This window comes from Anthonomus grandis, chromosome 9 (assembly GCF_022605725.1).
Source record: "Anthonomus grandis grandis chromosome 9, icAntGran1.3, whole genome shotgun sequence".
Classification (NCBI taxonomy): domain Eukaryota; kingdom Metazoa; phylum Arthropoda; class Insecta; order Coleoptera; family Curculionidae; genus Anthonomus; species Anthonomus grandis.
The window spans coordinates 28,859,043-28,886,987 of NC_065554.1; the positions used below are offsets into that span (position 1 = coordinate 28,859,043).

Sequence of the window (27,945 nt, forward strand, 5' to 3'; positions counted from 1 at the left end):
ATTAACATTTCAATTTTGCTAAAAAAACTAGCTCTGGTAGGGGTGGGTGGTTTTCTTTTAAAATGGGCTGAATCTTACCTCTCGAATCGAAGGTTCACAGTCTGCATAAACGGCGTAAACTCCGAAATAGTTAATGTAACGTCGGGGGTGCCATAAGGATCTCATTTGGGCCCCCTTTTTTTCATAATATTTATAAATGATATATTTAAATGTTTTAAACACTCGGAGTTTTTGCTTTATGCAGATGATCTTAAATTCTTTAGACCTATAAAATCACACGAAGACTGCCAGCTCCTGCAGGAGGATATAGAAAGCCTTGTTGAATACTGTCGGATCAATTGCCTTTTTTTAAATATTGAAAAATGTCAGTTTATTTCATTTACTAAAAATAAATTAAAAATTCAATTTAATTATAATATAAATAATGTTGATCTTAAAAGGACCCAAGAGGTGAAGGATTTGGGAATCATTTTTGACGAGAAGTTACTTTTTGATAAACATATTAATACCTTAGTGTTAAGTGCGTATAAAATGTTAGAGTTTATTAATAGGCAGGCTAAAATTTTGAAATCCTCTAGATCCTATATTTTTTTGTATTATGCATTTGTTTATAGCAAGCTTAATTTTGGGTGTGTTGTTTGGAATCCGATTTACTCAATTTATAAAAATAGATTGGAATCTGTGCAGAACAAATTTTTAAAGTGTCTTTATTATAGGGATAATTTAAATATTGTTACTAATGACTTAGGTGATATAAGAAAACATTTTGGTATACTTACTCTTGACAACAGAAGAAAAATTTCAGACCTTTTATTTTTGCATAAACTGTTGAATAATAGAGTGGATTGTCCATGTTTGATGCAGGGGTTGAGATTTAATATTCCATCACGGCAATTAAGACTTAGTGATCTTTTTAATTTACCTTTCAGAAATACTAACAGTTGTCAGTCATCTCCACTGTGCAGAATGATGAGATTATCAAATTTTTATAATAACATAGATCTCTTTTTTGAAACCCAAAAAAACCTGAGAGGTATATTGAAGAGAGAGCTACTATAATTCGTATCCCAGACTTTGTGTTTTTTGTGTAAGAATTAGTATTTAAAAATTAGTATTTAAAATTTAATAGTCCTTTTCCGGTTTCGCAATTGTTAAGGGTATTTAACTTTAGTGTCTGCAAGTTTATATTGTTTCTATATTTATAAGTGGATACTGTAGTGGGTTTACCTGTTTGTATCCTTAAGAAAATAAATAAATAAATAAATAAATAAATAAATAAATAAATATACGCTTTTGAAAATTTATCTATCGATACCAATAGCAAATTGTGAGTCTAAACGTTCCTTTTGCAAGCTAGTTTATATGAAAAATAAATATAGAGCCACAATGCAGGAGCAATGTCTTTCTTCTTTAACATTAATGTGTATGGAATGGACGTTTTGAAGGATTTAGAGTTTAATGACGTAATAGAAGATTTTGTAAAACTGAAATTACGAAAAAAAGGTATTTTAATATTCCTATTTTCAAAAAAACCTTTTCTATTATATAAGTAATATATATGTAGTATTATAAATAATATTTTTTGCATTTTATTCATAAGGGGCCTCTTGATCCTTTATTAGCCCCGGGCCCCATAAAACCTTAATCTGGCCATGATGACAACGCAGAATTGCAAGGAACATTAGCCATACTTTATTTCGAAATAATTCTTCCCAAGTCACTCACAATTAATCGATAACAAAAATAATACACAAATCGATTCCGTTCGATTAAATATATGAGGTATTTATTATTCCTCTTCTGACCGCTACAAGCGGCACTGAATACGTGAAGTCCCTTGATAACGGAATCCAACCATAAGTTTGAAGAAAGAAATAATTCCGGAATTTATTTCCTTCTTAAAACTCTCGCATATTTCACGCTTCAATATCTCTGTTATTTTTATGGTGTTTATTCCCTACTACTTAGCGCTGATGAATGCGCCATGCTTTAAAAGTTCAACTTCTGATAAAAAGTAGTTTCGCCATGTTTTGCCGTTTATTTCCTTCTTCTAACTGGTGGTTCAAATGTGAATGGTAGGTAACTTACCAAGGCAAAGGAACGCGGGTTCACCCGCGTATTGGGGTGTGGGGTGGGCCGCTTCGGTGGGCGTGAGGGTCTGATCGGGGAGCAGATACGGGCACTGCTGCTCGACGTCTTCGCAGAGGCGCAGGCAGGGGGAGACGCGACCCCCCTTCGACCCGTAAAAAGGCACCAGTTCGCTGCAGATCCAACGTCTGTACGCTATCTGAAATTAAACAGTAGCATTACTAAATATATAGTCAATTATAACAAGCATAAAAGTCCAGGAACATGACAAATAGAGGATTAGGGTTTCAAATAGAAACTCCTGAATTAGCTAAAAAAAAATTCGCAAAAAACAGTACTATTCATCTATTGAGTCTGTAGCCGCCAAAAGAATGTTAAGAATGCAATAGTTGGGTTTAACCGAGTTGCCAATTTTAGCTACGTTATGCATACTTTTAACTTTATTCTAATTGAATTTCAAAAGTAAGACTGACAACATTGCATTTTTTTAACGTTTAACAATGAACTTTTATGAGTATGTCGCGGGAGCCGTAACATTTTAAATAGGTTAAAAAGAAAAAATTAGTTCCACTGGCGTCCCAATGGGAATTACCCATAAAGTATGGTATTTGTATATGCATGTATTATATTAGTTTAATTATCAATTTATAAGTGTTTTATAATAACTGGATTATCAAGGAAAGGGAAAGTTAGTACCTATGTATTTATAAAATAATTAATAATTTATGATCTGGTCCTACCGTTAATCCTTTATTTATCCTTTTTAGACCTTTCGAGTTGTCTTTTTATTATCTACCAGTCATATCTTAAAGGGCTAATCTGATAACATTAGGTAAATCAAAAATGTTATAATCTAATTATTTATGATATATATTCATATTGGTAAATGATTTGGCGACAGGGTTATTAATCGCTTTTTCTTATTAGAACCTGCCAATGTAGCCTTTTACCTATACAGGGTGTTCGAAAAATAGACGGAGATATTTCAATGGGTGATTCCTTGTAAAAAAATATAAGAAAAAGTTTCTATAAACATGGGTCCGGAAATGCACAGTTTTCAAGATACAGGGTGATACATTTTTTTTTAAAATATTAATTGTTTATTAATATTAATTATTTTTCTAGGAAAACTGATTGACAATCAATGTCAAACCTCCATGCAGAAATTATTTTTTTTTCCAAGACACTGGTGATTTTTTTACCAAAAATCAATAAACCAATTATGTCCAGTGGCATGCAATAAAACGATATTTATTTTTTTTTTGTCGAAAACGAAGTGAGATACGAAAAAAATACAAGAGGCCAAAAAATTGTATTTTTAAATGCTTAATCAAACAACAAATATTAAAGTTGAAAAAAGGCAGTGGTGTACATTTTTTTGCCAATTATATTTGCTAAGATGTCCCCCGGGACGCCACTGGACCTTATAATTTTAATCTAATTAAGGCTAAATTAGCCTCTTAATACAACAAGTAATACTGCCAAATTTCAAAAGAATCGAGTAAATTTTTTTTTAATATTAATAAAAAATTAATATTTAAAAAAAATTTATCACCGTGTATCTTGAAAACTGTGCATTTCCGGACCCACGTTTATAGAAACCTTTTCTTATATTTTTTTACAATGAATCACCCATTGAAATATCTCCGTCTATTTTTCGAACACCCTGTATAGGTACACACCTACTATTTTAGAACCGCCCATCTTTTTCTGAAAGTGTGCAAGTATCTGTTTAATTTTTCATTTATTGATGATGTTGTAATATCGCGTTAATTTTGTTCCTTGGCGTTTATATTAGTTTTTTGTGTGGTTTCCTGGTTTCTTGATCAGTAATATGGAACATTTAAAAAATAAAGTTTTGAAAGGTCAGACACGTGAGATTATTGCAAATGTAATAAGAATTAGTGATGAGGAATGTGCCAATAATGCTTTTAAGCTACCCTTATAAAAAACAGAACTAGGCTCTATGTATTGTGGAGTAAGGTGATCTACTATAATTAAAATTAGAAAAGAAGACCAACATCGAAGTGAGTTTGACCCTACAAAGCCTTCTCCAGGAAAAACACGTGAGAGATTATCAGTACTGAAAAAAATTGTTGATGCTGATTTTGGCTTTTGAGAAATTTATAAAATTGAGAAATTTTATACAGAATATAAAGTAATACCAAATTTAGGAAAGATGCTGGCGAAAATTATGGATGAAATTGAATTTCCATATGAAAAAGACTTACTAAAAAAAAATCCATAAAATCCATTAAAAAATAATCGATTTTATTGGAGAAGATGTCAAAACCGGAGCAAAATTTTAATGAAATATTCGGAATAGCAGAAAACATTAAAGAAAACATTACAGAAACATTTCGAGTGGTCGCTACATAGTAGTACATGCTGGAAACGAATATGGATTTGTTGAGGATGCATCTCTAATTTTTAAATCTCGACTATCTACGGGGGATTATCGCGGGCAAATGAACGAAACTAATTTTACAAAATGAATAGAAGAAAAACTGTTGTCAAATATTCCAGAACAGACTGTTGTTATTACGGACAAAGTAATAGTAAATTGGCTCAAAGAAAGAAACAAAATATACTAATTTTAACAAATCAAAAAGAAAATTTGAGCTTTACGATTTATTATGTGCGCATAAGCCTAATACGACCACTAAAAATTATAAAACAAACAACTTAGTGAAAGAACATGGACATATTCCACTAAGAACACAACCCCACATGTGCGAATTAAACCCTATGGAATTAGTATGGGCCGAAGTAGAACGATATTTAAGAAATCATAATACTGGTGATTTAACAGCTATACCAAATTATTAGATTTATTATATGAGGGTATTGAGTCTGTCAGTTCCAATCATTGGAAAAATAACGTCAGACATGTTATAGATATAGAGAATAGGTATTGGAAAACTGACCAGATAATGGAGGACATCCTTGAAAAATTCGTTATAAAAAAGGATGATGATGAAAGTGATGCTCTGATGAGTTGATGAGACGATTCGGAAGAAGAAAACATTAAGCCTGATTCTGACTAAGAAGCAATGACAGTTTTTTTGTGTTTATTGTTTATTAGTATAAATTTAAGTAAGATTACTATATGTATTATGTATAATGTCTTTTAAGTAAGATTGTAGTGTTTAATTTTACTTGTGTTTTGTTTAATTTTTTATTTTATAATGAAAATAAAAACATTTAAAAATTTTATTATAAATCTTGTTAAGAAAAAAATTAAATGTGTTAAGAAGATGGGAATTCCTGAGTCCATTAGTATAGATTTACAAAATCAATCGCTTTTATTCTTGATTATAAAAATTAAAAAAAAAAACAGATAAGTAGAAAATAAAAATGTAAAATATCTAATATTTTTTTAATTGATAGTGTGCGCCACTGAAAATGCCTCGAGATCAAATTTGAAATGGGTTTTTTTACGGTATTTATGACCTTCTTCCCCCTTTCATCGCGGTTACAGTTATCGTAGATGAATAGTACGTCCCTGTACTTTACATTAACGAACTATTCAGCGAGTGACATTGAGAGATAAGCAATGGACTAAACGTCAATTGTCACTTAAACTGTCGACTAATGACATTAGAATCAGGTCCACACACGAACTTAATAGATATACCTGGACTGCTAATGCAGATGGCCACGATAACCAAAAATGACCGCTGTCGGGTGGCCGCCATTTTTATAGTGGTTTGATGTTGGTCACTCTAAGCATTTTCAGTGTTGCCAACAAAAAAATATATTAAATAACGGTAATGACGTTTGACGTGTGACCTGTCACGAACTAAAGTCATATTTTAGCGAGTAAGCGCCTTACGATATCTTAAGCGTTACGTCATCATATGTTTGCGCTCGAATGACGTTATGTCTAACAGCTGTCAAAATCTAAATGTTAATAGCTATACCTTTCATCGGTATGCAGTTCGTTTTGAAGACTGACCTAAACCATGAAAACACCCATTTGTCTAAGTTTTCAAAACGTTTAGAGTCTAAATCCGATCTCATACATTTTTAGGATCAGATCTAGATCGTAACAAAATACAAATTAATTTCGCCCTGAAAACGTTTATACCTAAAGGGTAGACATTTGCCCAAGAGAAAATATAATAAAAAAAAGTTACTGGCCTAAACGTAACCTCACTCATATTTTTTTTCCACAAAAATAAACACAAACTAATCGGAAGTCAGTTTAAAAAAATATTCGTGTAACCTCACCTTTAAGTTAAAAATTCAGAGATTGGAGGGAAGCAAAGTCAATGGTCTCAGATTATGTTTATTTAAAAAAATATATTACACGTGTTTCGTCCTAAGGCATCATCAGATCGGTAAAGCTATTCGTTTAACACTACAAACATTTAAGTTAAAACAAGAAATTAATTCATAAAAAAATATTGCTGACGTTAACATTAAATCCGGTTTCAAAAGTAAATAAAAATGATGAAATGATGAAAAATGATGAACATTTTTTTTATTTAGTTTTGAAACCGGATTTAATGTGAACGTCAGCAATATTTCTTTATGTATTAATTTTTTGTTTTAACTTTTAACCGATCTGATGATGCCTTGGGGCGAAACACGTGTAATAGTTTTTTTTTCAAATAAACATAATCTGAGACCATTGACTTTGTGTCCCTCCAATCTCTAAATTTTTATTTATTAATAGGTCTCGTTGAGAAAAAATGGACTACTTTTTTGAATCACCTTTATGTTCTTCACTGTATTTTTTGCAAATCTATTCGCTCTTTTGATAATTTATTCTTTTCTGCATTTTTATTTGGCTTGAATGTCTTAACTGTATATTAAATAAATTAAAATTATTACAAAGAAATATAATGCTTCTCGACTCTAAAAAAATATCAAAAAAATTGATATCAATTATTATTGTTTGTATAGCTTCCCTTTAACTTTGCATATCGAGTTATGTAAAAGTCAAAGGGTTATTAAACGCTTAAAGTGCCTTATACGGTTACGTCGTGACTTGATCGCTCGAATAACATGTCTTAAAGACGCTTACTCACTAAAATATTGCTTTAGTCTATTGCTTTGTCAATTGTCAACAAATGACATTAGAATCAGGTCCACACATGAACTTAATAAATATACCTGGATACCCAAAAATGACCGCTACCTGGTGGCCGCCATTTTTATAGTGGTTGTGTCCTTTTGATGTTGGTCACTGAATATTTTCAGTCAACAAAAAAATATTAAATAGCTGTTATGAAGGTGACGACGCTGACATTTGACGTGTGAGTATAGCGGATTGTCTAGTTTATGGCAATTTGTAAACGACACTTGGGTATATAGTCTGCCACAGGCGACATTTTGTCTCTAGCTCTTCCTTATTTAATACGTGAATAATGTATCATCATCCTTATTTAAACGTTTTGGTTCACTATTTCTCAAAACCGAATTATTGTGAATTGTCTGTCCTCTGTTTATGATAGAATAATATACCTATAGAGTTGTTTATTTTTATATAAACCCATGCTTTTTACTAACCCTCATAAAATCATCTATATTTTGATTTTTTATAGATGGTTGCACCTATTAATGATGTGGAAAAACTATAAGGTCAGGTGGGGTAACAGTGTACGCGGGGTAAGTGTGTACACAAGTTATAATATAATAACTTTTGCCAAAACACCTGCGACATCTATGAAAAAAGTATTCAATCATATATCCCCACTAATCTAAAATATTAAATTGTCATAGATGTCATGTATTTTAACGTAGCGTGCTTTTTAAATTCGGAAGGCATTTTTTGCCACGTTAAATAATTTGAGTGCTATAGATTAATCCAATATCATCCGACGATCACAATACCATTTTCTATAAGTATCAGTTTTGACAGAGATTAGAGGTATGTATTATTGTATATCTAGTCATATTTTTAGTTTTTTTTACTACTAACCTAAATATTTTGTTTACTAAACAGTTGCCCCATGAAAAAAACGTATTGGGGCAATTGTGTAGTGATTAAGGCGGGCAAGTGTGTAGCATACTACACACTTACCCCTTTTCTACGATTAGCAAAATTCATTATTAATTACCTATATTTTTTCCTTATTTTCAGGCAAACATGGTTAGAAACTATAAACGAACTTTAAGTAGAAAAACTTCATACACTACAGATACATTAAAAAAGGATTTAAATGAAATTGAGAGGTTTGATAAGTCAATACGGCACGCACAAAAAACATTCCACAAATGACCCTGAGCTATCATCGAAGAGGTTATCGAGGTGTAAAGAGCTTAACGATGGGAAGAAGTACAGCGATTTCCAGCGAACAAGAAGAAAAGCTTGCTCAATGTTTAATAACAATGGAAAAATGGGGATGGGGACTAACTCGACGAGATGTATTTAATAGGCCAGGTAAAGATTGGTTTATAAGTTTTTCGAAGCGCCACAATTTATCCATTAAAAAACCCCAATCAGTGGAGTTTGCTAGAAGGAAATGCTTAGATCCATTCGTAATTAATGGCTACTTTGATATTTTAAAAACACAGTTAGATTCCCTAAATTTGCACGACAAACCACGGCAAATATGGAATCTTGATGAAACCAATTTTTGTCAAAGACAAAAAGAGGAGCTTCATCTTCTAGAACAACTGCAGGCAGTGGAAGGCAAATATCTCTTAAGTCTTAATGACTGTTAGTGCAGATGAGTTTAAGGCGCCACCGTTAATAGTTTTCAAGGCAAAAAATATGTGGCAGGAATGGGTTGCTCCACGTGATGAAGAATTCCCTGGAATAACGTATGCCACAACAGCAAACGGATGGATGGAATCCGATATATTTCTACAATATTTTAAAAAAAGTTTGTTAGAATCCTTTGGAAAGAAAGACCAGTCTTGTTGATATATGACGGTCACGCGTCCCACGTGGATGAAAGATTAATTAGAGCAGCCAGGGAGAATGGGGTGATCATTCTTAAATTACCACCCCATTCATCCCATATTCAACAACCGCTTGACTTCAGTGTTTTTAAAAGTTAGATGGGAGTATGAGTTGATCAACTGGCAAAAGCATAATGAGGAAAGACAAATTCCAAAGAAAAAATTTAGCTCTTTAGTTTATAAAATATGGAAAGAAACAAACCACGAAATTATATCTAATGGTTTTAAGAAAGGAGGTATTTTTCCATTTAATGCATGTGTTGTTGACAAGGAAAAGTACGATCCATTATTTTACAAGAAATGGAAGCAACAACAAGGGGTACGAAGACTTCCTGATGAGTCGATGGATATATTGCAACCAGGACCCTCAAATCTAGGTCAAAAGGACAATAGTGCTATTGCCAATAATTTGAGACAACATTCCCTAAATATTAACAAAAAAGATACAAATCATCCTCATTTGTTAAGCCCTAATTCAAAACCAGGTCCAAGTGGATACCAAGGACTACCAGAACAGCGATACTCTTTTGAAGAATTGCTATAGTCTACAGTTCAACAGACTAACGCACCCGAAAAAGTAAAGAAAAGAAAAGTGTGTTCTGGAGCCGAAGTTATAACTTCTGAGGAAGTTATGCGTCGCTTGATCGAAAAGGATTCGACTGTTTTAAAACAAAAATCAAAATCAAATAAGAATCGGCGCAAAAAATTTAAACCAAATTCCATGAATGAAGAAGAGGACATAAGTGATGAAGAAATTATATTCCAAGAGAGTGATGATGATATAATAGAGGAAGAGATGAGAAACGCGGAAGCAGTATGGAGCAAATCAGTAAGCCTTCTACAGATATACAAGAAGATGACTGGGTGCTAGTCTGCCTTTTAGGGAAAAAAATCAAAAAAATATTTTGTCGGACAAGTGATCTCTCATAACAAAGAGGATGAAGAATTGGAAATAAAATTTACCAAAAAAGTGCTAACTTTAGACCCCTTGGCTTCTTCAACATTCACATGGAAAGATCCCGAAGAATGTGCTGTAGTTAGCAAAAGCGACATTATAAGGTCTCTCCCAAATCCCGTTTTAACCGGTCGGCGAAGTTTAATAAAATTTCATGTAAATTTTTCTGCATAGAATATTCAATAATTCATGTTTATAAACTTGTTTAAGTGATTTACATTTAGTTATAATTAATGCATAGAATATTCTGTTTTCATTTTGTGTTTATAAATAAAAAATATTCACCTACATGTCACTTTGTGCCAAGTCTTAGTATTTTAAAATAATCGCAATATAGGTAAGTTTTACACATTTGCCCCATATTCTTCTTAAAGTAGGCATATAAAGGATACCAGTCGTCGAGAGGACGTGTGTAGTATAGATTTTGTTTTAAAAAGAAATTATAGTTTATTCTAAAAATAAAAAGTAGGCGTTAGAATTGCGGTAATATATTAAGTAAAGACGAAAGATTTTTTAAATAAAACGAGAAATTTGTGTTTGATTCTGCTTTATTTTTTATTAATAAATAAACCTAAACTTTCGCAACTTTTCTAAACATTTACCCCACTTCACCTTACCATAGAAGAAAAGTCATAACAGTAAAACTAAAAAGAAAATACGTGTTTGTATGTAAGTGTTTTTAACTGAATTTGTTAAGTAAATACAAGCAAAAATTTAAATGAAGATCATCATTTTCATGGTATTAGGATTTATAAGATTGAAGAATATCAGAATAATAAAACAAATATTTTAAAGTGCGTGCATCTATCCTATGTTAATTGAACTTTTAGGTCTTATTACAATTTAGGTGAGGATTACTTTCTTTCATACATTTTAATGACATTCTTAAAGAACTAGAAGAAAAATCTAAAATGTAACGCAACTATCTTAAATTCTTAACTAAATGTAACTTTATATTTTGTATTTTTTTAAACATAACCTCCCAAAAACTTTAATTGTTTGATTTCCCTACAATTGGCACAACTGAAATTCGTCAGAGTGACCTCGAAACATCGAAAGAACACAATCACAGGCGGCCCCCTAGTAGTGGTCATTTACTTTTCATTGAATTAGCAGTCCAGGTATAATTATTCGTCAGTTCGTGGGTCCACATCTATGTCAGTGTTTACGTTAAAATAAAAATAAATCGCCACACTATATAAAAGATCTCAACGGAAAAAAAATCCACCTCAACAACACGTTATCCGTCCCCGAGGATCTCAAACACACAGTTTCTTGGTTGTACTTTCCCCTACTGTCTCACCGGCGGCGGGGCATGAAAGTTGTGTTTCCCGGTTACGATCCTAAGGGAACCGTCGTCCTGTCGGTGAAACTTTCGGTAAACACTGGCCGGTAATCGGAAACCTGGGGGGAGTTGTAACTGGACGCTCTCTTCGTGGGGATCCAGGCCTTCTTAATACGTGTTAAAGGTACGCGAGAAGGTTTTTTTTTTTTTTTAAATAAAGACGAGATGCTGTTGACTTGGTTTTAATGAAAATCATGATAAATCAGCATAAGGAGTAACAATAATAACAGGTGTTCTTGGTCGTTCTGGAATTTGCGCGACATCTCTGGAGACGCATGGAAGGTTGGCGAATCTTTCGGAACTATGGTCCGCCGAGTATATAAGGACCCAAGCAACACATCCTATATTGTTATCGTTAAATATACTAAATTATATTTATTCAATGATTTTTTAATAAATTTTTGGTTTTAGTATATCACCTCAAATATTTCAATCTAATAAGGCTATTTTTATACGAAATATTTATATATAAAATTAAATAAACAGTGTTATAAAATTAAATATTGCATATATATTTACTGCTAAAAGAGAGTTTTTCAACACAACCCTTATGCCCCCCCACCCACCCCAAACATTTGCCCAGTAAGACATTCTTTTGAAAAATCACTGTTTTTTTCCATAATATCCAATCTAGAAGCACTGTTTTTGTATTAAATATTTTTTAATATACATATATATAATTATATCATAAAATAAAAACAACTGTTACTCATGCGTATTATTATGAAAAACAATATTTTTTTTTAAACAATTTCTTACTGGTAAGTAGTGTGGGGTGGGTGGGGGGGTAAGGGTAAGATTAATAAAAAATATGTTTTTTGCAGAAAATAATTGATAAAAAAATCTATAGTTTTTGTATCTATACTTTTCTCACACATCATTATCTAGGGTCAAAAATACAGTTTTTAAATTAAAAGTATTTGTATATTTGGCAACTGTATATGGTCAAGGTATATTTATTAAACTGTAGAAAATAGATATATCATATACTTCTGTTTACAAAAGGGAGAATCAATATCTTTTCTCCTTTTTCTATACCTATCGATTCATTTTTTAAATAGTGTTTGGATTGTCTGGAAATAGTGTTTTTCTCCCATAATGTGTCTAATTATACCCAAAAAAAATAAGTTTATTCCCATCCTGTTCTAATTTTCTTACTGAGATAGGGAACTCGATTTTTCCACCTTTTTCTATATCATCGTTTCATACCACATGGACCTTTTATCCGTCATTTATGGTTGCAGATCAACCAAAAATGTACACCTGATATAAACCAAATATAATCGTTTATTTATTATAGCGTGTTGCTTGGGAAAAGGAGCTCGCACCAGTGCAGTTTAAGCATTAAATTAGAAAATAAAATACAGTATAATAGAATGAAAATTTCTAGTAATCCTATGTTATCGTGTTTAGTGTGTACGAGTAAAAATAAATCACTTGACTATTTTAGTGCATGGAGAGTATAATTTATAGCGAAACGCTGCAATATTCTTATAAGAAAATTAAAAATTTCCAGCAAAAAAAGTGCTGTATCCAACTGTGTGCTACTGACCCCAAAATAACGTTACTATCCTCAAATCAGTATATTATATCTCCGTTAAATAAATATTAAGAGGTTGCGATATATTGACTTCCAATAATCAAAGGAAACAACAAATATCTATCTGCCTCAACAGATTTCAGAACTTTCAATTACCGAAAGAACTTCAACTTCAAAAATAAACTACATCTCTCCAGTCGACCAAAAGAAAAGCCCATATTGAGCCAACAAAAATCAATTTCACCCCCCTCCCACCCTCCCAACTTCGTAACTCTACCCGGGGGTTTCTTCTTCTTCTTTTTTTTTTACACAATATCACACACCGCGACCTCAAGTGTGTAGGCCGGCTCTCCACAAAATGTAGCCCTATCCCTATCCCTTTTACCTCCTTTATCCCACTGTTTTCTCTGTATTTCTCTTTTCATTCAGAGCGAGTCAAGTGGGTTTCGATTCCCTCCCCCACCTACTGGCAGCAAAATCCGGGGCTATTGCCAGACATGTCATCGCGCTTTAGGCCGGTATAACACGTATATATGTATGTCCCTAATATACGAATCAATTTATGTCAAAATTTGTGTACAAAATACTTAAAAGGGCAAAATCCGTGAGGGCGAAGACGACCCCCCTCCTCCCCGTCTAAATCGACGGGGGAGGGTCATTTATCAAGCTCAGATTTAGGCCCTTCTGACAAGGTCTTATCCCTTAAAATATGAAACATTTTTTTTTTGTTTAGGGCGTTTAGATGACACTCGTTCTTTGAGCTTAAAGAGTTGAACGTTTTTAAGTATACAGTGTAGGAAAATTCCACATATTAGCAAGAAAATGAGACACCCAAATAAATAGATTTAGCAGTATAAAAATACTTTATCTGTGATACTTCATATCCTCAAAAACCCCAATTAGAACTATAAAAATTATGCCTAATTTTATTAAAAATGGCAAAACAAGAAAATTAGGGCTTTCAAATAATAATCATGAAAGAATTCTTCCCTTAAAAATTACAAAAAATACTAACCCTATTATTCCCTTCAATATAAATTGCCCTTTTATTATCTCTGAGACTACTAAAAGTAAGTAAATTTAAATCTGATCAAAATAAATAATAAGATAGCCGAACTGAATAAGAAACAGTTAAACCTACAGAAATAAAGAATAAAACGTACACAAAAATACCAGAAAACCTTGTAGATAAAAATTCAGCAATTATATCCTTAGAATAAAAATCGAAGACCACATAAAGTTATTATAGAAATATTTATACAAACACAAGTCAACGGTATAAAATATGAGATACCTGCTTTGCCGGAGGATTCTCGTTAACCTTCGAGACGTCGTGCGGTGTGCCACTTATGTCATTCCGGAATGAGGGAGAATCAGCTGGTTTCTCGGTCTTTACAATATCGTTACAATATTATAAACTGAAAGCTAGTTTTATTTGTTCAGATGGATTTTTTAAGTACAACTCTTTTTTCCTCATATTGCTGACTTAAACCACTCAATATAATTTTTTTTATTTATGATTTTTTATTGGAAAGGACTGATTAAGTTTACTTGTTAGGTTAGAAAGAAAACGATTAAAAATGCTCTCAACAATATCTACCTAAGAATTCAGGAATGTCCAATCTTGGTATTCTAATGCCTCATAAAGTCTGTGTAGATCTCTTTTAGTGAAGTTTTAAAAAAAGGCTGAATTTTGGTACCTTTGGACCTGAAATCAACAGTGAGGTTATCAAATGAGAGCAGTATTATCAATGCAATAATTGTCTTTATTTTTATTTTTGAAGATTTACTGATGTAAACCACGAGGTATTAAAAGTTATATTAAAAACTATATATCTAAACCTGTTATGAATAAATTCCAAGTTGCATGTAATTATATCTAGAAACAAATTAAAATCGCCATCAGGTGCTCCATAAACAGATATAATTAGAACATTAAAATGTTTAATATCAACAGCCGAGACTTCACAATGAAATTCTTTAAAAAAGCTCACAATACCTTCAATATTACTGTCTAGGATCAAAGTCTACATATTTCAACGTTCCGAAGTTGAAATATATAGATTTTATTCGCATGTCCTGCCTGGCTATGATAACTGGTTATATAATAGCGTTCCCTCTTTTCTCCTACATGATTGTGCTTGAACCTCTCTATATACTTTTCAATTTGTCACGATGTACAAGCACTTTTCCCATCAGGATATAATAGAGAACTATCGCCCCAACTCTATTTAATCCAATTTTTTTAAAGTGCATTTGAGACCTGCATTTATAGCAACCTGTTTCATAAAGTTAAACATCTTATTTTACTTAATCGACATGTTTTTTTTCACTGTAGATCAACAGTCACTAACGTCATTTCTGCGGAACGCATATGAGGCTATAAACTGCAAATACCAACTTGACGTAATCTACACAGATTTTGCTAAGGGACCATGAAATTCTTTCAAAAAAAAACTTTATAAAATGGGTTTTCATAAACATCCAATAAAGTTTTTCATTTCCTATTTAGTAGATAGAACGCAATTTGTAGACTTTAGCGGGTTTGGATCATCTAATTACATTGCGTCAAGTGGGGCTTCCCTGGGGAGCAATCTTGCTCCGTTTTTTTTTATCAATAACATTTCCACGAGTATCGACAATGAGTTTCTACTATTTGTGGATGACATGAAGATTTTTAGTCTTTATCATGCAGCTTCAGGCTGATCTTGATAGGATTTACGAATGGTGCTTAAAGATGAAATTGACTTTGGTTACGTAATAAATGATACGATACTTTCAAATGTTTCTGTTCGTGATCTGGGGGTCTATGTTGATATAAAGATTACCTGCAATACTCTAATAAGATCTTCTTTAAAGACCCTAGGCTTCATTATAAGATCAACAGAACTATTTTCCAATACTTCAAGCAGGACAATTTTGTTTAATTTCCTACTAAACTGTATGCCTCTCTAGTATGGTTTCCTAACAAGAAAATTTTACAAATATATTAGTTTTAAGTTGGATGGTGTATATCCTGAGAGGGCTTTTAGTCAGCAGTTATTGCTTTCAAGGTTTGATGCACTGTCTCTTCAGCAATTTGCTATTTGTGGGAGTGGTCACAATCAAATTGATGCTTCAGATCTCCTATCAGCTTTGAATTTTGCTATTCCCTACATCCACACAAGAAGACAGGGTGTATTTTATCTTGACACTTACCGCACCAATTTGCCCAAGTAACAACCTATACATAGAGCATCCCATTGATTCAATGATGTTCATCTAAATGTTGATTTGTTTGGCATGACCTTGAATCATTTCAAATCTGTTATTTCAGATAGAATTAGATTGTTACTTGTTTAAATATTTAATACTGTACAGTTAATGAGTTTAATGTTGTTATTTGTTGCGTTACTGAATTTATTGTATTATCTGTCGATGTAAACAGAGTCACGGTCTCATGAGCAAATTTTATTGGTTACACGTGTTTCGCCACGTATAAGCAGGGCATCATCAAGCTGACCATCTGCTAGCTACATCCCACAGTTTTACTGCACCTGATGGAGCTGACATACTCCATGAATGCTCTAAAGGGAAGAAGTTAGACCTGTTAGAAAAACTCGAAATAACTAGAGCCAACAAGAGTCCTATTCTTAGAACCGAATTTAATTTTTAATAACATTTTCTAGATAATTTTTCTTCCTGTAATTTTAAATTTTATATACATGTTATCTGTTTAGGTTTTAAATTATCATTTTAAACGAACATGTATGTCTGGTCCATTAGTGAAGGCCTCGCTTAGCAAGCGACAGGTCTACGGTTTAAAACCCAACGAGACCACAAGCTTTTTATTTTTGTTTTTATTTGCTTATATATATTGTGTTTCTAACCTCACCATTTTGTTTATTTTTGTTGTAAGTTTTACAGTGTATGCGTAGGACCTAAGGTGGTTTTATTTTATTGTGCAAATAACAAAAAATGTGCTGTTGTGGCTACTGACCTCTCAAATTGTACTTGTATCGCCGGAAAATCTTGAAATCCGGCTCGAAGGACCAAAAAATGTTTTGTTGTGTCCACCAAATTGTGTTGTGTCTCTGCTGCTGGGAACAGCAAGGGTTATTTGTGGACTGTATTTTCATTTCAGGTGAATTAAACAAACAAGTCCATCGTGAACCACTTCTTTATTTAAGAAATGCACTTAATATGTAAAGAATGTGGAGGGCTTATTTGACGGCATTATAGTTAGTAGTTGACAACAACGTGCCAGGTTCACCTTTTCTCTTCGCCATGAGCTTCTGACTTCGACGCTTATACAGGGCGAATCACGTGTAGCAAACAAAATTTGCTTGTGAGACCGTGACTTTGTTTTTTGTTTGTTTGTTTACATTTTGTGTGGTCTCTTGAAAAAATGTATGAGGATTTTATATTATCTGTCGATATTTCAATAATTGTCTTATTAGTAGGATTGATTTCCTGTTTGAGTAATAGAGCCACCACGACTCATAATTGATCTGAGGTAGTTTTAAAAGTTAACTTAACAAATAAATGTTAACAGGTTTTTAAAGCTTCTCTAACGCTCAAATAAAAGGTCTTGATTTAATCATGTTTTTTGCTTGTTTCTCTATTTTTTACTATTCTTTAACAATTTCCTTGTTTTTTCTCAAAATTGTTCTGCTATAGGATCATCCAGCCCCAAAGTACACACACACTTACAATCATGACATTATACAAAATACACGAATCTATGACAAGGTCCAAAAACGTCACAGCACATTTAGCACCCACATTCTCATATAAAATAATTAAAAAAAAAGGAACATAAAGTAATATAATTAAACGAAATAGCGGCAATCAATAAACATTACATTTAAATAATCGGCAATGAACTCGGCATTATAAACACGTGAACAATAAATTTTTGATTGAAATTATCCGCAATTGCTACGAAATAATTTTTTGCCGTAACAAATTGCTCGCGCGAACCAACATGCTATTTATTCATAATTTACGTTTATTTAATAATATTTAAATAAATAATATTAATGTTTAATAGAATGTGTTCTTGTTAAGTAATTACGTAATCAAGCAATCAAGCCATCTTTTAGTTGTCATAAGATAATTTTTTTTACTGCATTTATTTATTTTATTTTAGGGGATGAACCAACGTGGATTTGTAAATAGATATTCGTTTTTTTCATTCAAAGTGGTGTTGTTGATGATTTTATAAGCAATGTCTAGTTGGTTGAACATTTCATATCCAGTAATTCTCACTCAAATATTAATTTACTTATTTATAAACCAGTGGCTGAATATGGAGAACATCAAGCAGAGAAAACCCAATAAGATTCTATATTTGTATAAAATAGTAATTCACATAATATGTATAATACTTTTGAATAAATAAGAGCCTAATTTTGGATCATTCAAGGTCATCTTCTTCAATTCTAGAAGTATAACTGTAGTTGCTTAATTCTTAAGGAAAAAAGAGCTGCATAGTGTCAAACTCAACGTCTATTTACTCAGAAAAGACGTGCTATGATAAATGCGTTTGAATGCGAATACCATATTATATTGAAATAATTGAGAGTGAATGTTTACTAATTTTACTCAAGCCTCGGATATAATGAATTTATTATTAATATTAAATTAATTTTTATCTAATTATTTAATATGAAAATAGAGTTTTTTTTTTAAAGGACAAATAAGCCCGGTTCTTTATCGGGCCAACTCAAGGATCATGCCCGAAGCCACACTTTGTAGGCCCTTTTGTTCCCGCATGTTCATATCGCAAAATGTTTTAATACCGGCTTAAAAATGGGACAATCGGAGCACTTGGGTTGTGTGTGTGTTTTTTTTTTTATTTGGCTATGGTGGGTGGCTTTTAGGGCTTTGTTTGTAATTTAAAACAAAGACGTTCTTTAGTTGTGTTTCTAGGGTGATTAGAAGGCTTTGATGTTCGTTAAAGAATCGAGAATACGATTAAGTAATGTACATTATATAATGTACGATTATGTAATGTAAATGTTAGGTGATTTTTGAGTGAAAATGGGCTCTGGCTTGGAGTATATGTACTCCATAGTAATGATGCTTTAAAGCTCCTAAAGTCCAGCTTAGAGATCTATTGGAATCTTTGATGTGTGGCAGATGCGGCACTAAATAGTCCGTGTTCCTATGTAATATTAATTGTCACATGATATACATGTTTAAATAGCAAAATTTTATATAATTTATCTATGAAATCATTTTAAATATACATAGAATCCCATGTTTTACACTAATTTTTATTTTTCGTTCGAAAATATATAATAATAATATCACAAGTAAATAATATAAAAAAATTGACCGCGGACTAAAATCCAAGCATTTTACAAAACATCTTAAGCAGTTACAGACATCTCACCTCTTTTTAGCCAGTCTATTAAATAAAGATAAATAAACAACTGCGTTCAAGCGATTCCTACTTTAGGCTGTGCAAGTGATTGTGTATCTCTCTCTATCCCACTGATTTTGAGGATTACGGGGCCGTACCCAGATAAAATTTTAGGCTGTTTTTGTATTACTTTCGTCGTGTTTTTAAAGAGATCTTTAAGGATGGGTCTATCACCTTTAAAATAAATTATATACTTTAATTAGTTATTTTTATTAAACCCTTTAATATTTTCTAGTGTTGAGGAAGCAGAGGAAGAAGCAAGGGAAGTAGAAGCTACAGGGAAAAATCAAGCAGTTTTAAAATGTATTTGTTTAAATGTCTATAGCAATCTAAAGAATGATCGTCAGGTCACAAATGCTTGTAGTGCTTTGCAAAAAACAGCGTTTTTAACAGGGGTTCCCTATAGTACAATATGCTATTTTGTATTAATCACGGAAAAAAAAGGAAAGATGCAGCACAGTCAAAGGAACTGGACACGAATATTGCCAAATTGCTAAACTGATTTTACGTACTTAAATCTTATCTTTTAATCTTATCCTGAATTTCTAACTTTAGAAAACTAAGCCCAAAAATCTCGAATATTTAAATTTTAAGGCCGGACCTGTGCGACTTTTAACGATTGAGTGAGTCTAAAAAAATAGTACGTGGGCGTATGTACAATATGCTATTTTGTAAAAAAATTAATCACAGAAAAAAAAGGAAAGATGCAGCACAGTCAAAGGAACTTATACACGAATATTGCCAAAATGCTAAACTGTTTTTACGTACTTAAATCTTATCTTTTAATCTTATCCTGAATTTCTAACTTTATAAAACTAAACCCAAAAATCCCGAATAATAAAATTTTAATAACAAACAAATTTTAAGGCCGGACCTGTGCAACTTTTTACGTTTGAGTAAGTCTAATAGAATAGTACGTGGGCGTATGTAGTCAAATTTTACGATCACATATATAAATTAAAAAAACAAAATTAAAACATTTAGGGGAAGTGTGCCTGTGATGGACCCCTTAAGAAATTATTGTTACCATTTCTTTAGTTTTGTTGTTTCCATTTTTTTTATATAAAAATCAATCTATCACTGGATGTCAAATATAGGAAAGAGTGAATTTTGTATTAATATATATTTTTTTTAATAATGAACGCCTTTAAAAAAAAAATATGAGGGGTCCATCAATGGCACTTTATGTGCCCATGTTGGCCCCTGTTGTAAATAAATATTATCTTATCTTATTAACTTCTTTTTTAAGCTTTAATAAAAAAATAATTTGTGGGGTTCAAAAATATACATATAAACTCAAAAAATTAAGTACATAATTCACAAATAAATAATTTGCAACGGTAACTAACATCCGCACACTCAATGTGGCACCACGATTTACATACTTGACAGCGAATCCACTTTTCTTTGCTACGTGAGTAAGAGAATAACTCGTTGCAGTAAATGCAACTGGCATCATATGTGTCTTCTTTACCTTTTTTAACGAATTCCTCCATGATAGACTTATCTTTGTCAGAACTGTCATTTTCAATGACAAGTTGCCGTTTTACTGCCCTACCTTGTTGTTTTCTTAGTTTCGTTTCCTTTTCAATAACTTTTTCTTCGAGTTCTTGAATTTCTGGAGTGGAATTTAAATGACCAGTTTTTGCATTTTCTTTTTTCAACGCCCCCAGGTTTCGCTTGAGGTGGAGGTAAAATTTCTTTCAGTGACACATTTAAAACTGGAGATGAAGAGGTGTTAAGACCAGAAGTACTTGGTTGATTTTGAATGTCTAACTCGATGGTTCTGAGTTGAGCCTCCAATGGAATCTGCCTATCCGTTGCTAAAGCTGGTGCAAACTCCCAATCTTTAAAAATATCGGGATTAAAAGGATGAATTCAAAACTCTTCAAAAAGGCTCGATTAAGAAGGCTTGCTATTTTATATTGTGTGACTGCCTTTCCTGGGTTTTGACGCAGCCATAATTGGATTTCCTGGTCAAAATAGGTGTGAAGAGGACGAAAGAATCCGACATCTAATGGTTGAACGTGAAGGGAACAGTGCGCCGGAAAACAAAATACTACAACCCCGTTTTCTTTAGAAAACTGTCTAGAGACAAGGCTTTTATGGCTACTGTGGCCATCTAAAAGTAAAAGAACCTTGTTCCCATTACATGCTTTTGAATACCTTACAAAGTGCTTTAGCCATTTACAAAAAATTTCAGTGTTCATCCATCCTTTTTCTTGTACAAAAGCTATGCTACCAGCGGGAGCACCATTCATTTTTTGACGAGGATAAATAAGAGCATTCAGTGCGCACACTACAGTGACGTGTTGCCTCCGCTCTGCACTGCTGAGTGCCCCAACTTGCTTGCGTCCTTTTGCAGCGTAAACTTTCTGACATTTCTTTTGGACTGTGGTCAAACCTGACTCATCCATATTATATATGTTTTCCGGAAGAAAGTTAAACTGCTCTAGAGTATGAGATAGTGCTTGAAAATAGGCTTGAATATTTGGCTTGTTAAAAGCCTGGGCTCTGGCCATTGACGAGCTTTCTGGGCATCGCAAAGATATACGTCTTAAAAATCCCCTAACCCACTTCCAACCTGCCATTTTTGTTTCCCGATTAAAATCATGTTTTATATTGTCCTCTCGGCTACTTCAAATACCATCCGTCGCTTTAGAAGTTAGTCCAAAAAATCATTTTTCCATTTCAATAATATGTTCGGCAATCTCCTCTTCGATGGCTTTAGAGAACGTTGCTTTTCGTCCTCCCAAATATCCTTTAGAACAGTCCCGCTTAGCCAAACGTCTTCTTAAAGTTGTCTTCGGTACATTTGGCTGCTAACTTAAAGCCCATGTTGCTATTTCTTAGCCTGCTGCATGTCATCCTCATCCCACTGTTGCCTTTTTTGGATGCCATATTTAAACCTAAATAGAAAAAAATATATCTATAGAATAATTAAATTTGTATATTGTTGCCAATGACGGACCCCTGGTCCATCATAAGACAATTTCAAGGGGTCCATCATAGGCTGTTTAGCACAAATCACATAAAAATAAAAAAAAAATTAAAAATTCTTTGCCATAACCTCAATTTTTTCCCGGTCCTAGTTAAAACGAAATAGTTTTCCTAAACAGCAGTGAGAAAAACAGATTCTAGCAAATAATAAAACAAAAGTTATCTAACATTAGGTTAACCTACTTTGTTATATCAGTACTTACCAATTTTAACTTTTCTGTTTATTTTCATAAAATCACTTTATATTTGCACGAGTACATATAAACAACTAAAGAAAAGCTTTAATCAACCTAACCAATGCGACGAAAATGTATTTTGCGCGGTAAATTTAAATATTTAACTAGTGGTCCATCATGGGCAGGGATCCATCATAGGCATATTTATTTAATGGAATGTTTAAATATCGCTTAGAACATTAATTAATGTCTCATTCCACATAAAATTTTGCGATTTAAACATACCTGACATGTGACAATAAAAGCAACACCGACACACGGACTATACGCGGCACATCAAAGATTATAATAGATCTTTGACCTAATCTCGAACCTTTTACTTAATATTTAAAATATTAGAAAAGTAAAAATTTTTTGGCTGGTTTTGTACCTTAGTAAAGTAACGTTATTATTGTTGTATTATTATAAATTACCATTATATTTGTAGAATAAAATAATGTGAATTGTGAGTTTAATTGACTGGATGTAAGAAATAACATGCTGTAAAGACCAGGCAAATATTCTACATGTTTTCCATCTTCAGGCATGTTACTCATATTAGACTCAAAAACGACAAAATTATTTTATTTCATTAACACACTTTTTTAATTTTTTTTTTATTTTATATAATCTTATAAGTATCTATGTGTGTATATATGTAACGAAATCTTTGAACTTAATTTCCACTGGTTTCTAAAAGTTTGATCAACTTGAAACTTTGCATCAACAACTGATGACAATACAATAATTGGATAACAGTTTCTTATTATCCTCATTAAGAATGCCAGGATTAATAAATTATTTTTTGTAGATCCTCTGTAGATTTCTGAAGTCTATAATTACCTCTTTAGTAATGCATTCTCACCTTTTTATTCATCACACATGCGTGGGTACTAATACTTTACTCTAATTAATATTCTTATATAAGATGTAATAAGATAACCATGATTTACAAATGCTTCTTAGTTATTTACGGAATAAAATTTGGCAAATAAATATTTATCGTGATCAAAAGTATTTTAATTCATAAAGTTTTATTTATTAAAGTCCAATAAACGATTATGAATTAAATAAATAATAGTTTAACAGCTCGATATATTAAATATGACAATTAGTATATTGGCAACTATCTATCTATGAGAGAAGAGTTATGAAAATGAAGTAAAATGCACCTCAAGCATTATACTTTAAATTTTTATTTGTGGTAATTAATTATGATTGATTACTCAGCCTTCTACAACTGTAATAAAAACTCTTTGTAATTAAAAAATATTTTATAATTTTTAGTTTAATTAGCAATAAAAGCGTGTTCTTTTAACTACTATTTATTTCAATATAACAAATGCTCTATAGCTCACGGTTAATTATATTGCAATGAACAAGAACGCTTATTAACTATGAAAAAAAAAACATTTAGAATGTCAATTGTAAATACACTTACCAAAAACTAATAATTTAATGTAATGAAATTATAGCTAAAAAATACAGTAGGAGGAAATTTTTTATCTCTTCAATCGTACATGCAATAAATCTTATTTCAAAAAGTCATGTTGCATATTTTTCTCCTTTACACCTCTTATTTATTTTTTTTTACGTTTTAAACAATTTCAAGATTTTCTACATCAATCCCACAACATTAACTAGGGCATAATAAGTCATGAAAATCTCGTGTTGACCGCACTATAAAGCCTTTAGCAATTGCGATATATGAAATAAATAGAAGCTTATGGTCAATTTTAATATCAAGATCACGAATTGTATATAGTATATTAAGGATTTTATTATTTATTGAATATGGTCATTTTTGCAGGTAAATGTCACAACATTACATTTGCTCATCAAAATCTATCAAGGTGCTTGTCTATCAATTGCTTATCTAACACTTTCCATGCTTTGTTTGAAAAGTAGATCGATTTAGACCTTTTGGCTTAATAACTACTGCCGGTTGTGTTTTATTGTTAAGTCTGACTTATAAACTACAGATCTGTTTATTTCTTCCTTAACCAGTTCCTTCTGAAGATTATAATGGAAGGATGCCTTACTTTTTGTATCGATATTTTAAGCAATAAAACGACATAAAGCACGCTAAAAAACTGGACAAATTCAATATCCTCCTCCTCATCCCCAAAAAGCCTCAATTCCTTCATCCCAAAAACCGCAGAATCCCGAAAATAAGCGGCAACCGCGCGAGTATCCCCCCAAATCGGGTCACGACTAGATCGATCAGCCTCAGGGTTACGCAGGGAGAGAAGGGAATAGAGCACTGGAATGAGAAGAACCAAAAGAGAGAGAGAAAGAGCCGGAAAGAGCAACTCTGTAACCTTGTGCGTGTGCCTCTGGATAGTGTGGTGGTGGCGGTGGTGGTGGAGGAGGAGGAGGGAACACTTTTGGGGCATCTCCTTGTGTTCGCGGGACAACGCGCTTTTTATTAGATGCCCAATCGGGTTTATTAGATGCTTTGTTCAATTAGCCATAAAAGGAAAAAAAAGAGGCGGGGAGGAGGGGAGAGAGAGTCGTTTGCAGTTGTTGCTCCAGAGAGTTACGGTCGGTTTTGGGGTTTATGGAAATTGACTGTTATTTTCTTTTAATGTTTTTGAATAGTTTAATTTTTAACGTTTTTGAATGGTTTAATTCAAAAATTCTCTATCAATCAGTTTATTGGCCTCTCATTGATTCCTATACTGGCATTGGAAAATAGCTTGGAAACAGCACATTGAATCTCAGTGTTGTAATAGACTATGATGAATTTGCTTCGGCGGCAGTATTCAACTATTAACTTCAATCTAAAGAAAAATCAAGAACTGATGCAGTAAACTGCATTATTAATAAACAGGTTCCCATATTGAAGAACACCAATGTGCAGATGGTCTCAAATATCAAAAATCTCAAAGTGATTTCCCATAGACCAGTTCGAAATGTGACGTTTCCCTTAAGCACATCTGTAAAAGAGCGACACCACTATTCACCCATATGAGCAAGTACAATTAAATATTCGACCCCTATGCTACTGCTTATCTGTTATAATCCAATGCTATTAATAACCTTTCTCTATGGCATGGAAACCTCTGTTGAAGACGTTTCAGCCCATCTGGATTCCCGTGGCTTTCCTAGTATGTATGTGAGGAATTGCTCACTTTTTACAACTACATGAACTCCTGCAGTATATTTGGTGTTCACTCAAATATACTGCGGCAAGTTTTGGATTCTCAAACATGTGGGCCCAGTGGATTAATTATTAATATTAATCGATATATATATCGACAAAGCATCATTTTGTCAAGGCAAACTTGATCGTTTGGTGATGTATTAGGAATTATAGTTGAATCTCTTGAGAGCCACCACGTTTGAATATGCTGTCATGAAGAAGTAACTGTGTAGAAGGGCGTTCTCCAAAGTTGCCATATTGCCTTTCATTAAGATTCAAATTTAGCATCCAACAGGAAAAAATCCAGACATTTGGCAGCATTGGCTTGCCTCAACTTGTGACCTTTGCTTATTATGGCACCGCTACATTGGTTTTTGATCGCTGACAGGTGACAAATGACACCTATAAAGTTTGACGTTTTTAGGTTTTAAGAAAGTTTTTTTAAGACAGTTGACAGACAATACGTGTGCATTATTTGATTGTTGACAGAAGCATCTATTTCGATAGATATACTTCAATGTTGCCATATTGAACTACGTGCACATGCTTTATTTAATAATATTCAACTGTGTATTTCTTAAACATGCATGAAAAAATTAAATCTATTGAAGAGTTTCAATAAAAAAAAGAATAAATAAAATACAAGAAAAAAGAAATGGTGACAACGTTGTATGATCAACGTCAACTTTAAATATTTGACATTTTTGACCGCTAAAACGTTTGACAATTTGGCAAGATCATATGACAGAAAAGACACATTTCGATGTTGCCGCATTAATGATTAATTAACTTGATTCAATCAATTCAGTAGTAATAAATTCAAATTTGCCGCCGAATTTATACAAGGCCGGATCGAATCCCCATAGATTGGTGCGTCATAGGTGTAACAGTTATGACAAGTGACGAATTCCCGCCAATTGACAACCCTGGCTTCTCATATCTTATCGATTTTTGACAGATGACAAGTTTGATGGTTTATTAGGAATGACAATTGACACTTGACGTTTCTGACAGCCACCATATTTGACATTTGACTGACATGAAAGAAGCATCTGTTTAGACGGACACATTTTGTCGTTGTATTAAACCTATATTGAAATTTTCCTTAATCTAATCCTTTTTTTAATTGGGATTCAAATTTAGCGAAATAAGGAAAACCACCAATGACACCTATAAAGTTTGACGTTTTTAGGCTTGAGAGTTGACAGACAATACGTGTGCGTTATTTGATTATTGACAGAAGTATCTATTTCAATAGATACACTTCAATGTTGCCATATTGAATGTACCACATTGTTTATCTTAAACATGCATGTGAAAAAATTAAATCTATTAAAGAGTTTCAATTAAAAAAAGAATAAATAAAATACAAGAAAAAAGTTAAGGTGACAACGTTGTATGATTAATGATAAACTTAATTTAATCAGTTCAGTAGTAATAAATTCAAATTTGCCGCCTAATTAAATTATAAAGGCCAAATCGAATCTCCATAGATTAGGGCGTCATAGGTGTAATAGTAATGACAAGTGACAAATTCCCGGCAATTGGCAACACTGACTTCTCATATCATATCGATTTTTGACAGATGACAGTTTGAATGCAATATTTTTTGCCAAACTTGATGACTACTATTAAGTTTGATAGTTTATTAAGAATGACAGTTGACACTTGACGTTTCTGACGGCCACCATATTTGACATTTGACTAACATGAAAGAAGCATCTGTTTAGACGGACACACTTTGTTGCCATATTCCACTTTGTATTAAATCTATATTGAAATTTTCAACATAATCCTTTGCTTAATGAGATTCAAAACATATTTTTAAATAACAACCAAAAAGATAAACCTTTTACTGTATTAATAAGTAATTATTTTACAATTTAAAAAAAAATCATATTTTTCTCAGTTTCACTAGAATGAAAATAGAGTTTTCTGAAAAGTATTTATCCACTGTATTTATCCATATCCAGATTGCCGCATTAATTTTATTAAATTAGGATATTTCTGTTCTGTCGTATTGATTTATTACCACATATCATCAATGTTTTATTGACTATTCAGCAAGGTTTTTTAGATTTTCAAGAGCCGGCATTAAGGAAAAATTCCTGATGATGGTTATTATTACGTCAAAGCGTTGGAAAACGTATGAATGAGATACATCATTTTAAAGGGAATACATAGCGCTTTTAAAATAAGTTATAAAAAATGCAGGTCCGTATTTAAAAAAAAGGGGTTGTTAGCCGTTGACAAGATACCAAACGTCATAAAAAAAATTAAAGGTAAGGTTTGTGGAGCACACAAAATTATAAAACTTTAAAGTTTCTAGAATC

General features: G+C 32.4%; 1 protein-coding gene across 1 annotated transcript in view; it reads right to left on the reverse strand.

Annotated features, from left to right (window-relative positions):
• Positions 1–27,945, reverse strand: part of LOC126740459 (uncharacterized) — a 77,056-nt gene that overhangs the window by 13,439 nt on the left and 35,672 nt on the right. Inside the window, exon 2 of the mRNA XM_050446491.1 lies at positions 2,089–2,287. Within this exon, the coding sequence (XP_050302448.1) occupies positions 2,089–2,287 (199 nt within the window). The remainder of the gene's footprint in view (positions 1–2,088; positions 2,288–27,945) is intronic.